This window comes from Oxyura jamaicensis, chromosome 3 (genome assembly GCF_011077185.1).
Source record: "Oxyura jamaicensis isolate SHBP4307 breed ruddy duck chromosome 3, BPBGC_Ojam_1.0, whole genome shotgun sequence".
Taxonomy (NCBI): domain Eukaryota; kingdom Metazoa; phylum Chordata; class Aves; order Anseriformes; family Anatidae; genus Oxyura; species Oxyura jamaicensis.
Window position 1 is genome coordinate 67725034 of NC_048895.1, and position 14931 is coordinate 67739964.

The 14931-nt window shown below is 44.0% G+C and overlaps 1 protein-coding gene and 1 long non-coding RNA gene across 2 annotated transcripts; one reads left to right on the forward strand and one right to left on the reverse strand.

The window, feature by feature from the left end:
• Positions 1 to 2862: 2862 nt before the first annotated feature.
• On the forward strand, positions 2863 to 5870 carry LOC118165070. Its single transcript, XR_004749840.1, has 5 exons — positions 2863 to 2916; positions 3183 to 3216; positions 3453 to 3477; positions 4487 to 4615; positions 5748 to 5870. It is a non-coding gene; the product is annotated as an uncharacterized LOC118165070 (long non-coding RNA).
• On the reverse strand, positions 4150 to 6370 carry LOC118165063 (calcium homeostasis modulator protein 6-like). The gene is made up of 2 exons (XM_035322940.1): positions 5849 to 6370; positions 4150 to 4599 (listed from the first exon to the last, which is right to left on the reverse strand). Exons 1-2 carry the CDS (start codon positions 6368 to 6370, stop codon positions 4186 to 4188), a joined length of 936 nt encoding a protein of 311 aa, XP_035178831.1. The 3' UTR covers positions 4150 to 4185.
• Between the last annotated feature and the right edge of the window lie 8561 nt (positions 6371 to 14931).

Here is a 14931-nt window from a genome sequence, read left to right on the forward strand (position 1 = left end):
TCTCTGTTTGTCATTATCTGTGGAGTGAATAGCCTGTGACATCCTTCTTTTGTGGGATACTATTCTCTTAAACCTCTGTTGCATTAGACTTTCACACAGGTGCACGCCCCTTCCTTCCATGCCAAACATTTGTGGTGATACTCAGTGTAGGACTCCAAAGCTGCTGCTTTCTATATTTCAGAATAAACAGCCCAGTGAAACCTTTTCGGTTCTTTAGACTTGATAAGTTCTGGAAGATAAATTTCCACACTGCAAATGAACATATAGCAGAAACACCTGAGCCAGTCAAGCCAGCCCAGATCTGAGATTGAGCCTGGAGATTACGTGAGACTGCCAGACTGGACTGGGTGCCAGTTCATACTCATTTCACCTCATTCTGGTGAAATCAGGCATCTGGTCTTGCAGTATTTCCTCCTCTTGGCTCCCCACTGCCTTCCCTTTTGCTGGGTAGGCATGCTTGATGTAAAAACATTGTTCTGCTTTGTTTTTTGTATTTTTGTCCCACACTGGATCACCTTGTCTACTGTATTCCAAAGAATCACAGAATCACAGAATTGTAGGGGTTGGAAGGGACCTCAAGTGATAATTGGGTCCAACCCCCTGCCAACGCAGGTTCCCTAGAGCAGGCTGCCCAGGTAGGCATTCAGACGGGCCTTGAATATCTCCAGAGAAGGAGACTCCACAACCTCCCTGGGCTTGTTCCAGTGCTCCGTTACCCTCACCGTGAAGTTCTTTTGCATGTTGGTTCAGAACCTCCTGTGCTCCATTCTGTGGACATTGCCCCTTGTCCTGTCCCCACAAACCACTGAAAAGAGGTTGGCCAAATCCCTCTGTCTCCCATACCTCAGGTATTTGTAAACATTAATAAGATCCCCTCTTAGTCTTCTCTTCTCAAGGCTGAACAGACCCAGGTCTCTCAGCCTTTCCTCATAGGGAAGATGCTCCAGACCCATATCATCTAAGGAGCATAAGAAGGAGCAAGCAAATGCTAAGCAGTATGTCAGCAGAAAGTGGTGGTGAAACAACACCCATCCATTACAGCCCACATTTCAGAGAGAGCATTCACCTGTGTGTAGAAAGTGACCACAAAGCCCCTCCACTTTTTTGTTTGCACTGGCACTTTTCAAGAGACAGAGACTCTCTCACACATTTCAGATCATATTTCACAGGTAATAATAAAAAACTGAAAATATATAATTATTCTGCACAGTAGTCATAAAGCCAAGCACCATCTTCCTGTATGTGAGCTTCGAGATGTCAGTGGTAATTCTTCCATCAATGTCAGGCAAGCACAAGCTCACCATTTCAGATTTTAGACATCTCTTCATATACGTGGAGAAGGTCTAAAGTTCATTGCTGAAGAGGAGGAAAGTGATCAGCAAGGTGATGCACTTCTGTCCATGGCAGAGCAGAGTGGTATCATGCTACAGATGTCTATGAAAACAGGAGGAACTTAAAGAGGAAACATTCTTAGAAAAACAGTAACAAACAACAGGAGAAACAGTGACACAAATTACATTATCATTAGTTGCTGACATTAGGTAACCTGTAGATGTACAGACTTTACTTGTCTTATTTAGTAACGTATTTCCAGAAGTCAATGTTTCTTGTTAGCGTGGACATTTCTTTTGGAGTTGGCTGATGGAGCACTCAGAAGTGCACTGAGATTTCCATTTGAAAATTCTTTTTATTTCTTATATAATTACACAGAGAGGGTATGAGTGTTAAATAAATATGAAGAAAGATCAAAAATTCAAATATGACTGCATACATACAAAATACATACAAAACATTATATAAATATCTGCTCATATCCTTATACACGTATAGAATTTTTCTCCTTCCCCTAAAAGTAATTTTATGTATGAAACATAGACTGCACAGGCAAACTTGAAGATGTGAAGACCTTCTGAAGCCTTTTCTCTTTCATTTTAACGAGAAGTACTGGCTCTACATCTTCCCTGGAAAGTCTAAGAAGCTTTGGTGATGCGACCCTGGCAGCTGTGCTTGTGACTGGGAAGTGGCAAAAGCCCAGACAGATACAGCTGAGAGGATTAACACAAACTCTGTTGGTGTTTTCACTGCAGTTTCTCCCCAGAAAGTGAAATAAACATGGCTTTATTTTTAAACTGGATGCTTTATATATATGTGTGTGTGTATTGTTTATTTTTAAACCAGATGCTTTCAGACTATCCTGAATTATTTTATTTTATGTGTCTCTATGGTAAAGCCTGGCCCCACTGAGTGAAGGAACATTTTGGTGCTGATTTCAGTGGGGCCAGGACATTGTTTCCTTCCAACTTCTGACATTCCAGAGCAGATTTATTGTTTTCTAGATGTCAGCGAACAAATAAACTCTTCAATAGGAGAGGTAAAGTGGGACATTTAAAACTGAACTGTGCTTCCTGGAGGCACAAATAACAAACTGGACACCTGTTACACTATTAACATCAGGTTCCTTGGAAGAAAAAGAGCCACTGATTAAAGTGCAGTCAACACAGGATTAGATCCTCTTTTCCTTTTATATGTCATATATTCAACAAAGAATGAAGTCACCAAACTAGTTTTGTTCATCTAATTAAAATGGGCACTTTCTTGCTTCCTCATTTGAAAACGGCTGTAACAAGAAACATTATGGGATTTCTCTCTATCTGTCTGAATAGTTTCCAAGTTAGAGTTTTCTGTCTACAAAGAGAAGGTTTCTGGGAGGAGTGAAAGGACAGTCTGGACCAAACAACCTGACTCATCTCTTAAAAATACTTTCAGAGAAAAAAAAAAAAAAAAAAAACACTTTATCAATCTTCAGTCAAAACTGAAGTATTTGCTTCTTATCATTGGGAGTTCTTTGATAAGAACATCAGTGTTTGCTAACAGTATGCAGAATTGCAGATTTATAACATCCTTAAATGTGTAGCTGTTAATATAAGCTTCACCTACACTGTCATATTATTAACAAACCTAACTCCTCAAGCCATGTAAATTTGCACTTGGCCTCCATTCTGGATCAAGTTAAATAGATTATTTGGTGGATACATCCAGGGGTAGCTTAGGTACTGATGTCAGGACCAGAAATCTATGTGTAGTATTATGCATTAAAATACATATGTATATATTTTTCAGATAAAATAGAAATCAATATAGATGGAATATAAATTGGAAGTTATGCACACTTTTTTCCAAAGAAAACTTTTAGAATAACAGGAAATGAAGAGTAGTGTCGGAAAGGGAGATGGTCCCAGAGTAACGATGCAACCTCGATGCAGGTATAATCGTCCTCCTTTATTGCATGTTCTAACAGAGTATATATAGGCAACTAACTACAGCACATGCTGACAACAACTTATCATTGGTCTAGCTTCTCTGTGCACTTGTCTCTAGCTTGTTTCCTCATTATCTCTAATTCAAGGACATGGGAAACAGTGCAAAGCCACCTGCGAATTCCTTTCCCACAGAGTAGAAGAAGGCCTGCTGTAAAAGGTGCTCAAGATCAGACAGCGGTAAAGAAAATTCACCTGAGTGGAAGCTTTTAGTTTCACTGTTATCTAAAACAACTAGACACACAGAAGTAAAATGGCTGGGACTTATTTATTGGTTATTCCAACTGATGACCAACTGAAGTCATGCTTAGCATTTCCAATGGATTTTGTGCACATGTGGCTCCAAAATGTTAATTGCTTCCCAGATTTTAAAAGACATAATCTTTGCCTTGAGAAACTAATTGACTGAAAGCAAATATTTTAGTCTAGAGCGTGTTTTAAGCTCTACTGAAATATTTATTTTCAAGTCAAGTGATAGCTAATAAACTAAGCTAAACTTATGGTCAAAATTTCAATTCCTATTTGTCCCTGTGTTACTGACAGGTATGAAAGTTTGGTTTTGTCACTCCAGCTGCCAAATTCTCTTAAGGCATTTGGAAAATAATTTGACAGTACATGCTGACATCTTTGCTGTGGATCCTTGTTATTTTACACAACTCTTTCTTAATGAACATCAACATATGAAAACTCCTATTGTGAACCATGTATTTATTTAAATGCACCTAATCAAAAGTATATTTTATTAAAAAAAAAACTCCTGAGGTTTACATACAATCTTTACATACTGATTTCAGTAAGAGCTCAGAATAAGACTCTTTTTATATTAGTAGGTTTAAAATATTGCCAGTGTTACAAAGGGTATGCTTCATCAAAATCCTGATTCACTTGCATGTGCTTCATCCACAAATCCTAAAACAGTGTGAATGCGACCTCTTTCACTGGATGCCTTGCCTCTGTTTGTGTTCACGTACTTGTGTATCATGCTGTAATGCTGCTCTTCTGTATTGAAGCCATATGGGAATGAAATCTTCTGCCAGTCTTCATTGTTGGGAGTCCAAAATGGTGGTGGTAGGTCAGCAGGTTCAAAAAAGAAGTGAACATTTCTTTCTGCCAGCTTGGCTGCATGGTCTTTAGCCTTGATCTCAAAGACCTCTCGTTCCTTTTTCAAGTAAATTTTCCAGAACTTCATCTGAAAGTAGCTAACCGGGGAGCAACAGCGGCTGAAACACTTTGAAATGAGTGCCGCAGTCATGATGATGGCAATCAGCAACCATCCTACCATCTTGGAAAAGAAATAGGTGGGTTAACAGTGTTTTTACATAGTCCTATGTAAGAGTATAGAACATAACATTGAATCAGTCATGGAAACAGTATTTTTGTAGGCAGGACATGGATCTGACTGTTAAATACAGGAATAATTCCTGGTTTGTACAGGACTTTGTCACCCCTAACATATTTGCTTCTTAAGTTTGCTGAAAGTAGGTCAGGTATAAAAAATCATGTACATTAATTACAATGATCTCACATCTTCCATCTTTGCTTGACTGGTTTGTTCCTTTTAATTTCATTGAAATATCAGTAACAGTCAGTCTTGCTTGATTTTACTCCTTTCTTACACTATCAGAATACAACAATATAGAATTTGCCCCTTTTCAGCCTTTTTCTTGGAGGATCCACAAGCTAAATATTTAACAAATTTAAATACTTTGTGTGTGTGCGTAATTATCTCATAAATCTAACTTCATTAACCAGCTTTAATTTTTTTCCTGAGAAAAAGTGATGAAAAATGGTTTATCTCCTGGAGTTAAGGACTTCTCCTTAAGAGACCAAACAAACAGAAACAAAACTGTAGTGCTGCCAAAATGCTTGAGTTTCATTTCGCTGCAAACGAAAAAAAAAATCCACTCACGAGTGCTATTGATTTTTTGATCATGCAGTTTGCTTTCAGCACTACAACAAAACTGTAATAAGGTAGACATATTTTTAAGCTATTCACCTAGACCACAAGTGTGAATTTAATAACAGGTTCAAGCTCTGAGGTTTGTAGTCAAACCAGCCATCTATTGCTTTACTCGCCAGTTCTCTGTTGCAATGCGACATTGGCTTCCTCCCTATTCATGACCTCAGCTTTCTCTCAGCTAATGCATACTTACAACAGTTTGAGATATTTAGAGGGGTAAAAGTGGAAAAAGAGATAAGATTGTGCCAGCTGTGATCTAAATGAGAAAAAAAAAAAAAAAAAAAAAAAAAAAGCAGCCATGGAAAGTTCCCTGCCCAGCTCTGGAAAAGGTTTTGCAAGTGCCTCTGCCAAGCAATTGCTATGCAAGCATGAAAAAACAGAAGCTAGCACAAACAGCCACTTGTAAGCATTCTGTTAGTATTTTTGACCAATGAATTTTTGCTAATTGTGTACTTTTGCTAGTCACACAGTGTGAGAGATGAGGACTCATGCAGTCCCCTGCAGGCACCAGTGTGTGTGAAGAGGGTGGGGCTGGGGTCCATCAGGGAAGCGCATAGCAGAGAGGCTTTACCTGGGACTCAGATTGAAGGCTGTGAAATTCACCTATCTTCTTGGACAACTCCTTGTCACAGGGTATTTTCTCCAGCGATGCGTTGCAGAACTCTTTGCTGGCATTGGATGGCAGCTTTCTGATGAAGCTGTTCCTGCTTGCTGCGCACTCATAGAAGCTGGCACTGAGAAGGGCCACCGCGATCCAGGTGAAGGGGGCCACCAAGGTGCTGGCTGTAACTGGCACCAGCACCTTGAGAAAGTTTCTACACGAGTCACAGCCGCACTGGTTCTCTGGAGAGCATCTGCCCGTCACGAAAAGCCAGACCCTGGCATTTATCATGTAGCCGAGCAGGAAGAGGACGAAGGCTGGCGCTATGAGGAAGACACAGCCATACACGGTGTTCCAGGAATTGCAAGGACACTTGAAGACCACGGAGGAGAAGATATACTCGCTAGCAGCTGTCAGCAGGGACACCATGCTGTAACCCAGAATCTTCTGGTGGCGGATACAAAAATCCATTGCAGTGCGCAACTTTTCCATTTTCTGCTGCAGGCTCTGGCGGTCTCCCTGTGTTTCAAGTATAGTGAAATCTCAGTGAGGAAAGAGAAAGAAAAAGATGTGTCTTCAACGTCCCACAGCTTATAAAAGCCCACAATGCTTTCACTTTCTGTTGGTAAAGCTGTAGCAGCAAATCATTGAAGCAGCCCTTTAGAGGAAACAGAAGAGCATGAACTCGCTGCACAGTGTGACAGTCAAATGGATACCCCAGTGGAAACCCACCCCAATAATCAGTATCAAAACAGCAAAGTCGGTCTTTGTTTCTATACAAATAGTTTTATATTTGTCCAGACATGCCTGCATTGCAACTAGCAATGGCTTAAATCATAGTCTTCTCAGGGAAGCTTTTGAGTGAAGCATCAGATTAAAAGTGTGACCAAAGTGTAAGGTAACCACCCACAATTGTGTACATTTTAAAATCCAATCTTATTATTAGCAATACATTATGGCTTATTCTTTACAGAAGAAAATCATGTCAATTTTTAAAGCTAACCAATTAATCATTTTAAAGTAATCAGAGAAAGTTAGCCAATGCGCACCTAGCATTGATCCAGGATTACTGAGTGAAGCTGTGGCTACCAGAGTGTCTTTTGCTGCCTTTTGCCGCCTTTTGCCAGAAATCAGACTGTGAACTCCCACCACCATAGCAGCTAGTGGCATCTCTATAGCTCCCCACCCCCAAAAACACCCACCCGCTCCTAAAAAGTAAAAATTAAGCAGCTAAGCCAATGGCATAAAGTGGAAAAATGATGCAAAAGGCTTGCATATCAAAATAAAATATCTTGAAGGGACTGGAAGACTGAGCTTCCTGTGAAAACATTTGTTCCCAGATTTCATAGGTTTCACTGACACCCTGAGGGGCTTTGACCAGACCCCTAACAAAGATTTTTCTCATCTGGATTGTCAGCCGGACTTTTGTGGAGACTATTTCAAGCAAGTCAGCAAGTGTGATGTGGTGCTGGCTGTATCGCTCATGCTACAGGAAACAAGCACAGAGCAAATAAAATGTCTCCAGTGAGAATTATTGCCGATGAACTTTGAGAGTCATTTAAACCTTCTGAAGTCTTCTAGTATACAGTTTGAGAGATGGTCCTCACAAATAAGGTGATGAGGTAGCACCAGGCTGTTTGGGTTGTCATTCTTGCTACATTTTTATGACTGAAAATAGAGAGCATCTGCACCCAGGTTATGTTTAAAAGAAAGAAAAGAATAATAACAATATAAAATGAAATGTATAGAATCATGTGTAGAGGGCGAACCCTGTGTAGAGTGGGTAACTTCTTTAGGACTTATGTGAAGGTGCTACTATGATGTTCTTCATAGATTAGTGAACCATACTCAGTCATCTAAGTAAGCTATCACATATATTCATAAAAACATAAAATCATTGAATGGCTTGGGTTGGAAGGGATCTTTAAAAATCATCCAGTTCCAACTCCCCTGCCATGGGCAGGGATGTCACCCACTATAACAGGTTGCTCACAGCCCCATCCAACCTGGCCTTGAACACCATCAGAGATGGGGCATCCAACACTTCTCTGGGCAAAGATATATTTTGTTTCAAAAGGAGACAGAGGCTAATTTTCCTGAAATCAGTGTGTTTTTTGTTTGTTTGTTTGTTTTTGTTTTTGTTTTTGTTTGTTTTTCTGTTTGTTTTTCCTGGTCAGATTTTCTTGCTATAAATTGCTGTTCCTTTTCATCTGGTTACTAAAGGTCCCTTTGGGGCCAGCTCCATGAAAGACATCCTAGAATTAAGGGCTAACTAGCTTTTATGATTATGGAGTTGGATTTGCTAAAAATGTTGGTTTCTTTCCAGTTCCCTATCATTTACTTGTGCAGCAGCATGTCAAGAGCTAAGGTAGTTGTCAATCAGGACTACTCAGGTAATGAGGCAAACAAATTGGTAGGAAGGATAATGCAACTTAGCAATTTGCTAGAGCACTCTCTTGCTACCACTTGAGCACCCCCAGCCTGAATGAAAGTTTCCAAAAGCTGGCATAAAAGAGATTTGAAAAAAGAATTTAACAATCTCTTCCTCTTCAAAATCAAAAGATTTTGAACATTATGGAGTGCAAAAATATGTGTTATCAACCTGTCATCCCTGTACTGGACAGGGTATGTGAGACTTTGCCATGTTGCAAGCCTATCCAACACAAGATTTTAATATAAATAGTTATATATATACACACACATATATAAACTATACATACATGTATATACTACATGTGTATAATGCATATGAAGAGTGTGTGTGTTTGTATCCATATATATTTTCCCCTGTACTCAGCTCTAGTGAGGCCGCACCTTGAGTACTGTATTCAGCTTTGGGCCCCTCGCTACAAGGACATCGAGGTCCTGGACCCTGTCCAGAGAAGGGCTACAAAGCTGGTGAAGGGCCTGGAACACAAGTACTGTGAGGAGTGGCTGAGGGCACTGGGGTTGTTTAGTCTGGAGAAGAGGAAGCTCAGGGGAGACCTTATTGCTCTCTATAACTACCTGAAAGGAAGGTGTGGGGAGCTGCAGGTTGTGATAGAACTAGAGGGAATAGCCTCAAGTTGTGCCAAGGGAGGTTTAGATTAGAAATTAGGATAAAATTATTCTCAGAAAGAGTAGTCAGGCATTGATATGATTTAATAGCTTAGTGGGTAGTACTGGTGATAGGGGGACGGTTGGACTAGATGATCTTGTATATCCTTTCCAACCTTGTGTTTCTGTGATTCTATGATTGGAACAGGTTGCCCAGGGAAGTGGTGGCATCACCATCCCTAGGGGTGTTCAAGGAAGGCTTGGATGTTGTGCTTAGGGACATGGTTTAGTGGGTGACATTGGTAGTAGGGTGATGGTTGGATGTTATGATCTTGGAGGTCTTTTCCAACCTTAATGTTTCTCTCATTCTATGTTACACTGATCAGAGGCTAGAGCCTGAGCTGGAAAAGGTCATGTGGAACCTTTGCAGGGCAAGCAGGCGATCAGGCCTAGTCAGCATGGGTTTACGAAGGGCAGGTCCTGCTTGACGAACCTGATCTCCTTCTATGACAAGGTGACACGCTTAGTGGATGAGGGAAAGGCTGTGGATGTGGTCTACCTTGACTTCAGCAAGGCATTTGACACCGTCCCCCACAGCATTCTCCTCAGGAAACTGGCTGCTCATGGCTTGGACTGGCGCACACTTTGTTGGGTTAAGAGCTGGCTGGATGGCCGGGCCCAGAGAGTTGTGGTGAATGGAGTCAAATGCAGTTGGAGGCCGGTCACTAGCGGAGTCCCCCAGGGCTTGGTACTGGGGCCGGTCCTCTTTAACATCTTCATCGATGATCTGGACGAGGGGATCGAGTGCGCCCTCAGCAAGTTTGCAGACAACACCAAGTTAGGTGCGTGTGTCGATCTGCTCGAGGGTAGGAAGGCTCTGCAGGAGGATCTGGATAGGCTGGACCGATGGGCCGAGGCCAACGATATGAAGTTCAACAAGGCCAAGTGCCGGATCCTGCACCTGGGGCACAACAACCCCAAACAGAGCTACAGGCTGGGAGATGTGTGGTTAGAAAGCTGCCTGGCAGAGAAGGACCTGGGAGTAGTGGTTGACAGTCGGCTGAATATGAGCCAGCAGTGTGCTCAGGCGGCCAAGAAGGCCAGCAGCATCCTGGCTTGCATAAGAAACAGCGTGGCCAGCAGGTCCAGGGAAGTGATTGTCCCCCTGTACTAGGCTCTGGTGAGGCCACACCTCGAGTACTGCGTTCAGTTTTGGGCCCCTCACTACAAGAAGGACATGGAGGTGCTCGAGCGAGTCCAGAGAAGGGCTACGAAGCTGGTGAAGGGTCTGGAGAACAAGTCTTACGAGGAGCGGCTGAGGGAGCTGAGGTTGTTCAGTCTGGAGAAGAGGAGGCTCAGGGGTGACCTTATTGCACTCTACGGGTACCTGAAGGGAGGCTGTAGCGAGGTGGGGGTTGGTCTATTCTCCCACGTGCCTGGTGACAGGACGAGGGGGAATGGGCTAAAGTTGTGCCAGGGGAGGTTTAGGTTGGATATTAGGAAGAACTTCTTTACTGAACGGGTTGTTAGTCACTGGAATAGGCTGCCCAGGGAAGTGGTTGAATCACCATCCCTGGAGGTCTTTAAAAGACATTTAGATGTAGAGCTTAGGGATATGGTTTAGTGGAGGACTTGTTAGTGTTAGGTCAGAGGTTGGACTCGGTGATCTTGGAGGTCTCTTCCAACCTAGACTATTCTGTGATTCTGTGAACATGTGCAACAAGGTAGATGAGGCTGCAGTTTGCAAGGTCCTGCAGTTTTGCCACCTAACTTAACCCATGAAAGTAGCCTAAAAGAAAGCTGGAGAGAGACTCTATCAGGGCGTGTAGTGATGGAACAAGGAATAGTGGCTTTGAAAAAATGGAGGGGAGATTTAGATTAGATGTGATGTGAGAAAGAAATTCTTCACTCAGAGCACAAAGCGCACATGCGAATTAGGGCTGAAGATGCACCTTGCTTCTGTTCTTTTCTGTAAATTAATTTTAATTGCCTAAAAAACAGTGTTCAAAATAAACCCAGGGCACAGGATGGGAGGTGGAGGGCACTCCCTGTGGCCGAGGGGCAGCCTTTCTCTCTGGCAAGCCAAATGGCCCAGGGGAGCCAGCCTCAGAAAAGGGGCCCTCAGCCCCCCCAACCCTCCTCCTCCTTCCATGTGAGGGCATCTTCCAGGCTGCTCCCAACACAGCCACCTTTGGCCACGCGTGGGCCACTCCATCATGGAGGCTTGCTGAGGTCACAGTGGCCACCACTGCCCTGCCCTTGCTCCGGACCCCTATAAAACAGGACTCCTGCAGCTGGCCCACCACTCGCTGAGCTTCTAGGCACTCTGACAGCCAGCTTGTGTGGCAGGAAGAAGTCCAGGAGCAGTAAGGCGAGCGGCAGCCCTTCTTGGTGTGAGGACAGTGATGCAGTCCAAGGAAGCACCGAGAATGAAGGCAGCTAACAAGAAGAAGTGTCATGGGCAGAGGGATTGCACCTGCAGCACAACTGACACCAGTGCCCAAGGGACCTGTGGTGCACAGCCTACAGACACTTACAGGCGGTACCACTGGCACTGCAACAACGCGGGGAACAGGCCACCCCCTCAGCCATACAGCGACAGGGAGCCTGGGCCGAACCATTGGCACTACAGCGGTGTGGGGCAAAGGCAGGAGCATCAGAGACAGCCAGGTGGAGCAGAGGCATGCCCATAGTCTGGAACTCAGCATGGGACCCAGCCGTGGCCGTAAACAAGATGGCAGCGTCAAACCCACAAATGGGAATCAGCTGGACAGTGGCATGGAGCCTAGGGGTGGAACTGGACAAGCCCCTGGTTCGGCACCCTGGCCTGAAAACATTCCTGACAGAAGGCATCCTGTTTGGGCAGTCCCAGGCTGGAGTGGCTTATCCTCCTGCCAAACACTGTGGAGCCCATGCAGGTGGATCCACCAGCTGATGTGGAGGAACCGATGGAAGTGGATCCACCTGTGCCAGATCAGACCTGCGACTATCCTGGCATATCTTCACTCTCTGTCATCCGAGCCCACCAACAGCACTGCAGCAGTGCCAGGCGAGCTCCCTACTCATCACGCAGGCTCCATCCCAAGCATTAGCTTGAAGCCACCAAACACCATGGACATCCCGCAGGCTTATCTGCAAGATGTCCCGGCAATAAAGAACTCTGTTGCCAATTCTCAGGGGTTGTGTGAGTGCTTCTTTCCCATCCCCCAGCCCTTGTGTGAGAGGTGGCATCCCTTCTGCACAGAGCCTTGAGGAAGAGCACAAGACAGGACCCAACCTCCTTCGGGCTGCACCACTGGGGTGACACGAGGAGTCCCCGAGGGCCACCATGTGCCTTTAACATTTGTGAAAATAGACTGAGGGGTGAAAATAGTAGTGTGTGAGCGATTATAGGTGGCTAATTTGTTATCTTAGGAGTGAGTTTCTATAGCTGAGTAATTGGCAACGACAGACATGGGGAAGGCTGAGGTACTCAGCAACTTGTTTGCCTCCATCTGCACTGGTAGATGGGCTTCCCATGTCTCTAATTTCCCTGAACCTGCAGATGGAGTCTGGGGGATCAAAATCCCACCTACTGTAAATGAAGAGCAGGTTCAAGACCACCTGATGAATCTAAACAGGTACAAGTCTATGGGACCTGATGACATGAATCCAGGGTCCTGAGGTAACTGGCTAATGCAGCTGCCAAGCCTCTCTCCATCATAGTTGAAAAGTCCTGGCAGTCGGGCAATGTCCCTGGTGAGTGGAAAAAAGGGAAACGTCATGCCCCTGTTGAAGAGTACTTCAACAATTAAAACAAATAATTGAACAAAGAACATTGCTCTTCAACATTTAAAAGAATTAGGAGACATTTCTTCTCAGAAAGAGTGGTCGGGCATTGGAACGGATTGCCCAGGAAAGCGGTCAAGTCACCATCCCTGGGGTTGTTGAAGGAAATCACAGAATCATAGAATATCCCAAGTTGGAAGGGATCCATAAGGATCATCGAGTCCAACTCCTGGCTCCACACAGGTCTACCAAAAATTTCAGTCCATGTGACTAAGTGCACAGTCCAAACACTTATTGAATTATTACAGGCTTGGTGCCATGATTCTGTGATTCTGTGACTACATTCCTGGGGAGCCTGTTCCAGTGCATGACAACTCTCTCAGTGAAGAACCTCTTCCTGATATCCAGCCTGAACCTCCCATGTCGCAGCTTGACATTCCCTCGCGTTCTATCACTGGTGACTGAAGATTGGTGCCTGCCCCTCCACTCCCCTTCGTGAGGAAGCTGTAGACCGCGATGAGGTCTCCCCTCAGCCTCTTTTCCAGGCTGAACAGTCCAAGTGACCTCAGCCACTCCTCATACGTCTTCTCCTCTAGGCCCTTCACTATCTTAGTAGCCAAGGAAAGGTTGGGCCTGGTGCGTAGGAACATGGTTTACTGGGTGACATTGGTAGTAGGGTGATGATTGGACCAGATGATCTCAGAGGTCTTTTCCAACCTTAATGATTCTATGACTCCATGATTATATATATATGTATGCCCCTCACAAGGGGAGCGGAGACACAGACACTGAGCTCTGCTCTCTGGGGAGAGCGACAGGACCCGAGGGAACAGCATGGAGTTGGGACAGGGGAGGGTCAGGCTGTGGGTTAGGGAAAGGTTCTGCATCCAGAGGGTGGTCGGGCACATAAAGCTCTCCATGGCAGTGGTCATAGCACTGAGCCTGACAGAGTTCAAGAAGTGTTTGAACTACACTCTCAGACACATGGTCTGATTTTTGTGTAGACCTGTGTGGAGCCAGGGGCTGGACCCAATAACCCTCGTGGGCCCCTTTCAGCTCAGGATTTTCTGTGATTCTGTGATATATATTCTCAGTTATCCTCCAGAAGTAGACTTAAGTGGTAACACACATTTGTGTCAAAGATCACCATGCATATTTCCTGAAGATGCAAAAGACTTCTGGGAGTGACAAGTAATATGAGATTATGAGCTGAGTTGCCTTCAATATATAGATAGTCACCAATAGTACTTCAATGTCTCCAGTCTCTACTATACCAACACCCAGAGTAAATAGCTAAAAAAGCAACAGGAACAGACATAGAGAGAAAATTTGATTGTGTTTCTGCTCATGATTAGTCACAGTGATATACGAGAGGACCTCAATGTCAATCAGCCCTCATCCTTGTGGCTTCAGTAAGCCTGAAGGCATTAAACAAAGCTCTGGCTTTAGAGAGGTGATGCTAAGTAAAAGACCACAAGTCTAAGGCTAATCAAGAACAGTCTTAGGTTTGATTTGAGCTGTGAGTACAGCAGAACAGCAGGAAAGATGGTGATGCAGAGGACACTTGTGGGACACAGCTGAATCTTTGCCTTTCTGCTACTGGATAAAAGAGTTGTCCTATATTTTTATACATACTCAGAACACATAAAATAGGCAAGAATAAGAAAAACATTTTCTAAACATAATTGGCTAGAGTGTGGTTACCAAGTGACTGTGAATGTCCACTCAGTGTACAGCTCCCTACATTTTATGCAGGGTAAAAAAGGTTTATGGATGTATAAAATGATAACCTGCAGATGTAAACAAAAGATATCATTCATTCCTTTATTTAAAGATATGACCTAGGTATTGCAGGTGAGCAGCAATTTGAGCAGCTGAGCAGATGGCACAGAGGCACCAGAGCAGGCAACAGAGGACTTGGCAACCACTGGGCTGTGCCAGCTGTGTCATGCTCAGCACCAAGCTCCTGCTGCTGCTGCTATGGAGGAGGAAAATGCACCACCACCTGAAGTGCTTTTTACTTCGTTATTATTCTGCAGACATAAAAATTGTTTGAACTTTGAGGGAAAAAGGAAGAAACAAAAAATAAAAAACATGTAGACCAGCTAAACTGGCTGGACTGAAACAGAGTGAAGGCTGAGTTAGCCTGCTAACCTCTTGCTGAGAATGGCTACAGTAAATACCTGGGGAGGAGCACAAGGACAGAGAAGGCAAGTACTTTTCCAGAATGCATTTGCACCCCCAAAATT

Coding starts and splice junctions, on each gene's coding strand:
- LOC118165063 (XM_035322940.1), bottom strand. CDS start 6,370: ATGGAAAAGTTGCGCACTGCAATGGATTTTTGTATCCGCCACCAGAAG. Junction 4,600..5,848: donor GCCTTCAATCTGAGTCCCAG/GTAAAGCCTCTC, acceptor TTCTTTTCCAAG/ATGGTAGGATGGTTGCTGAT.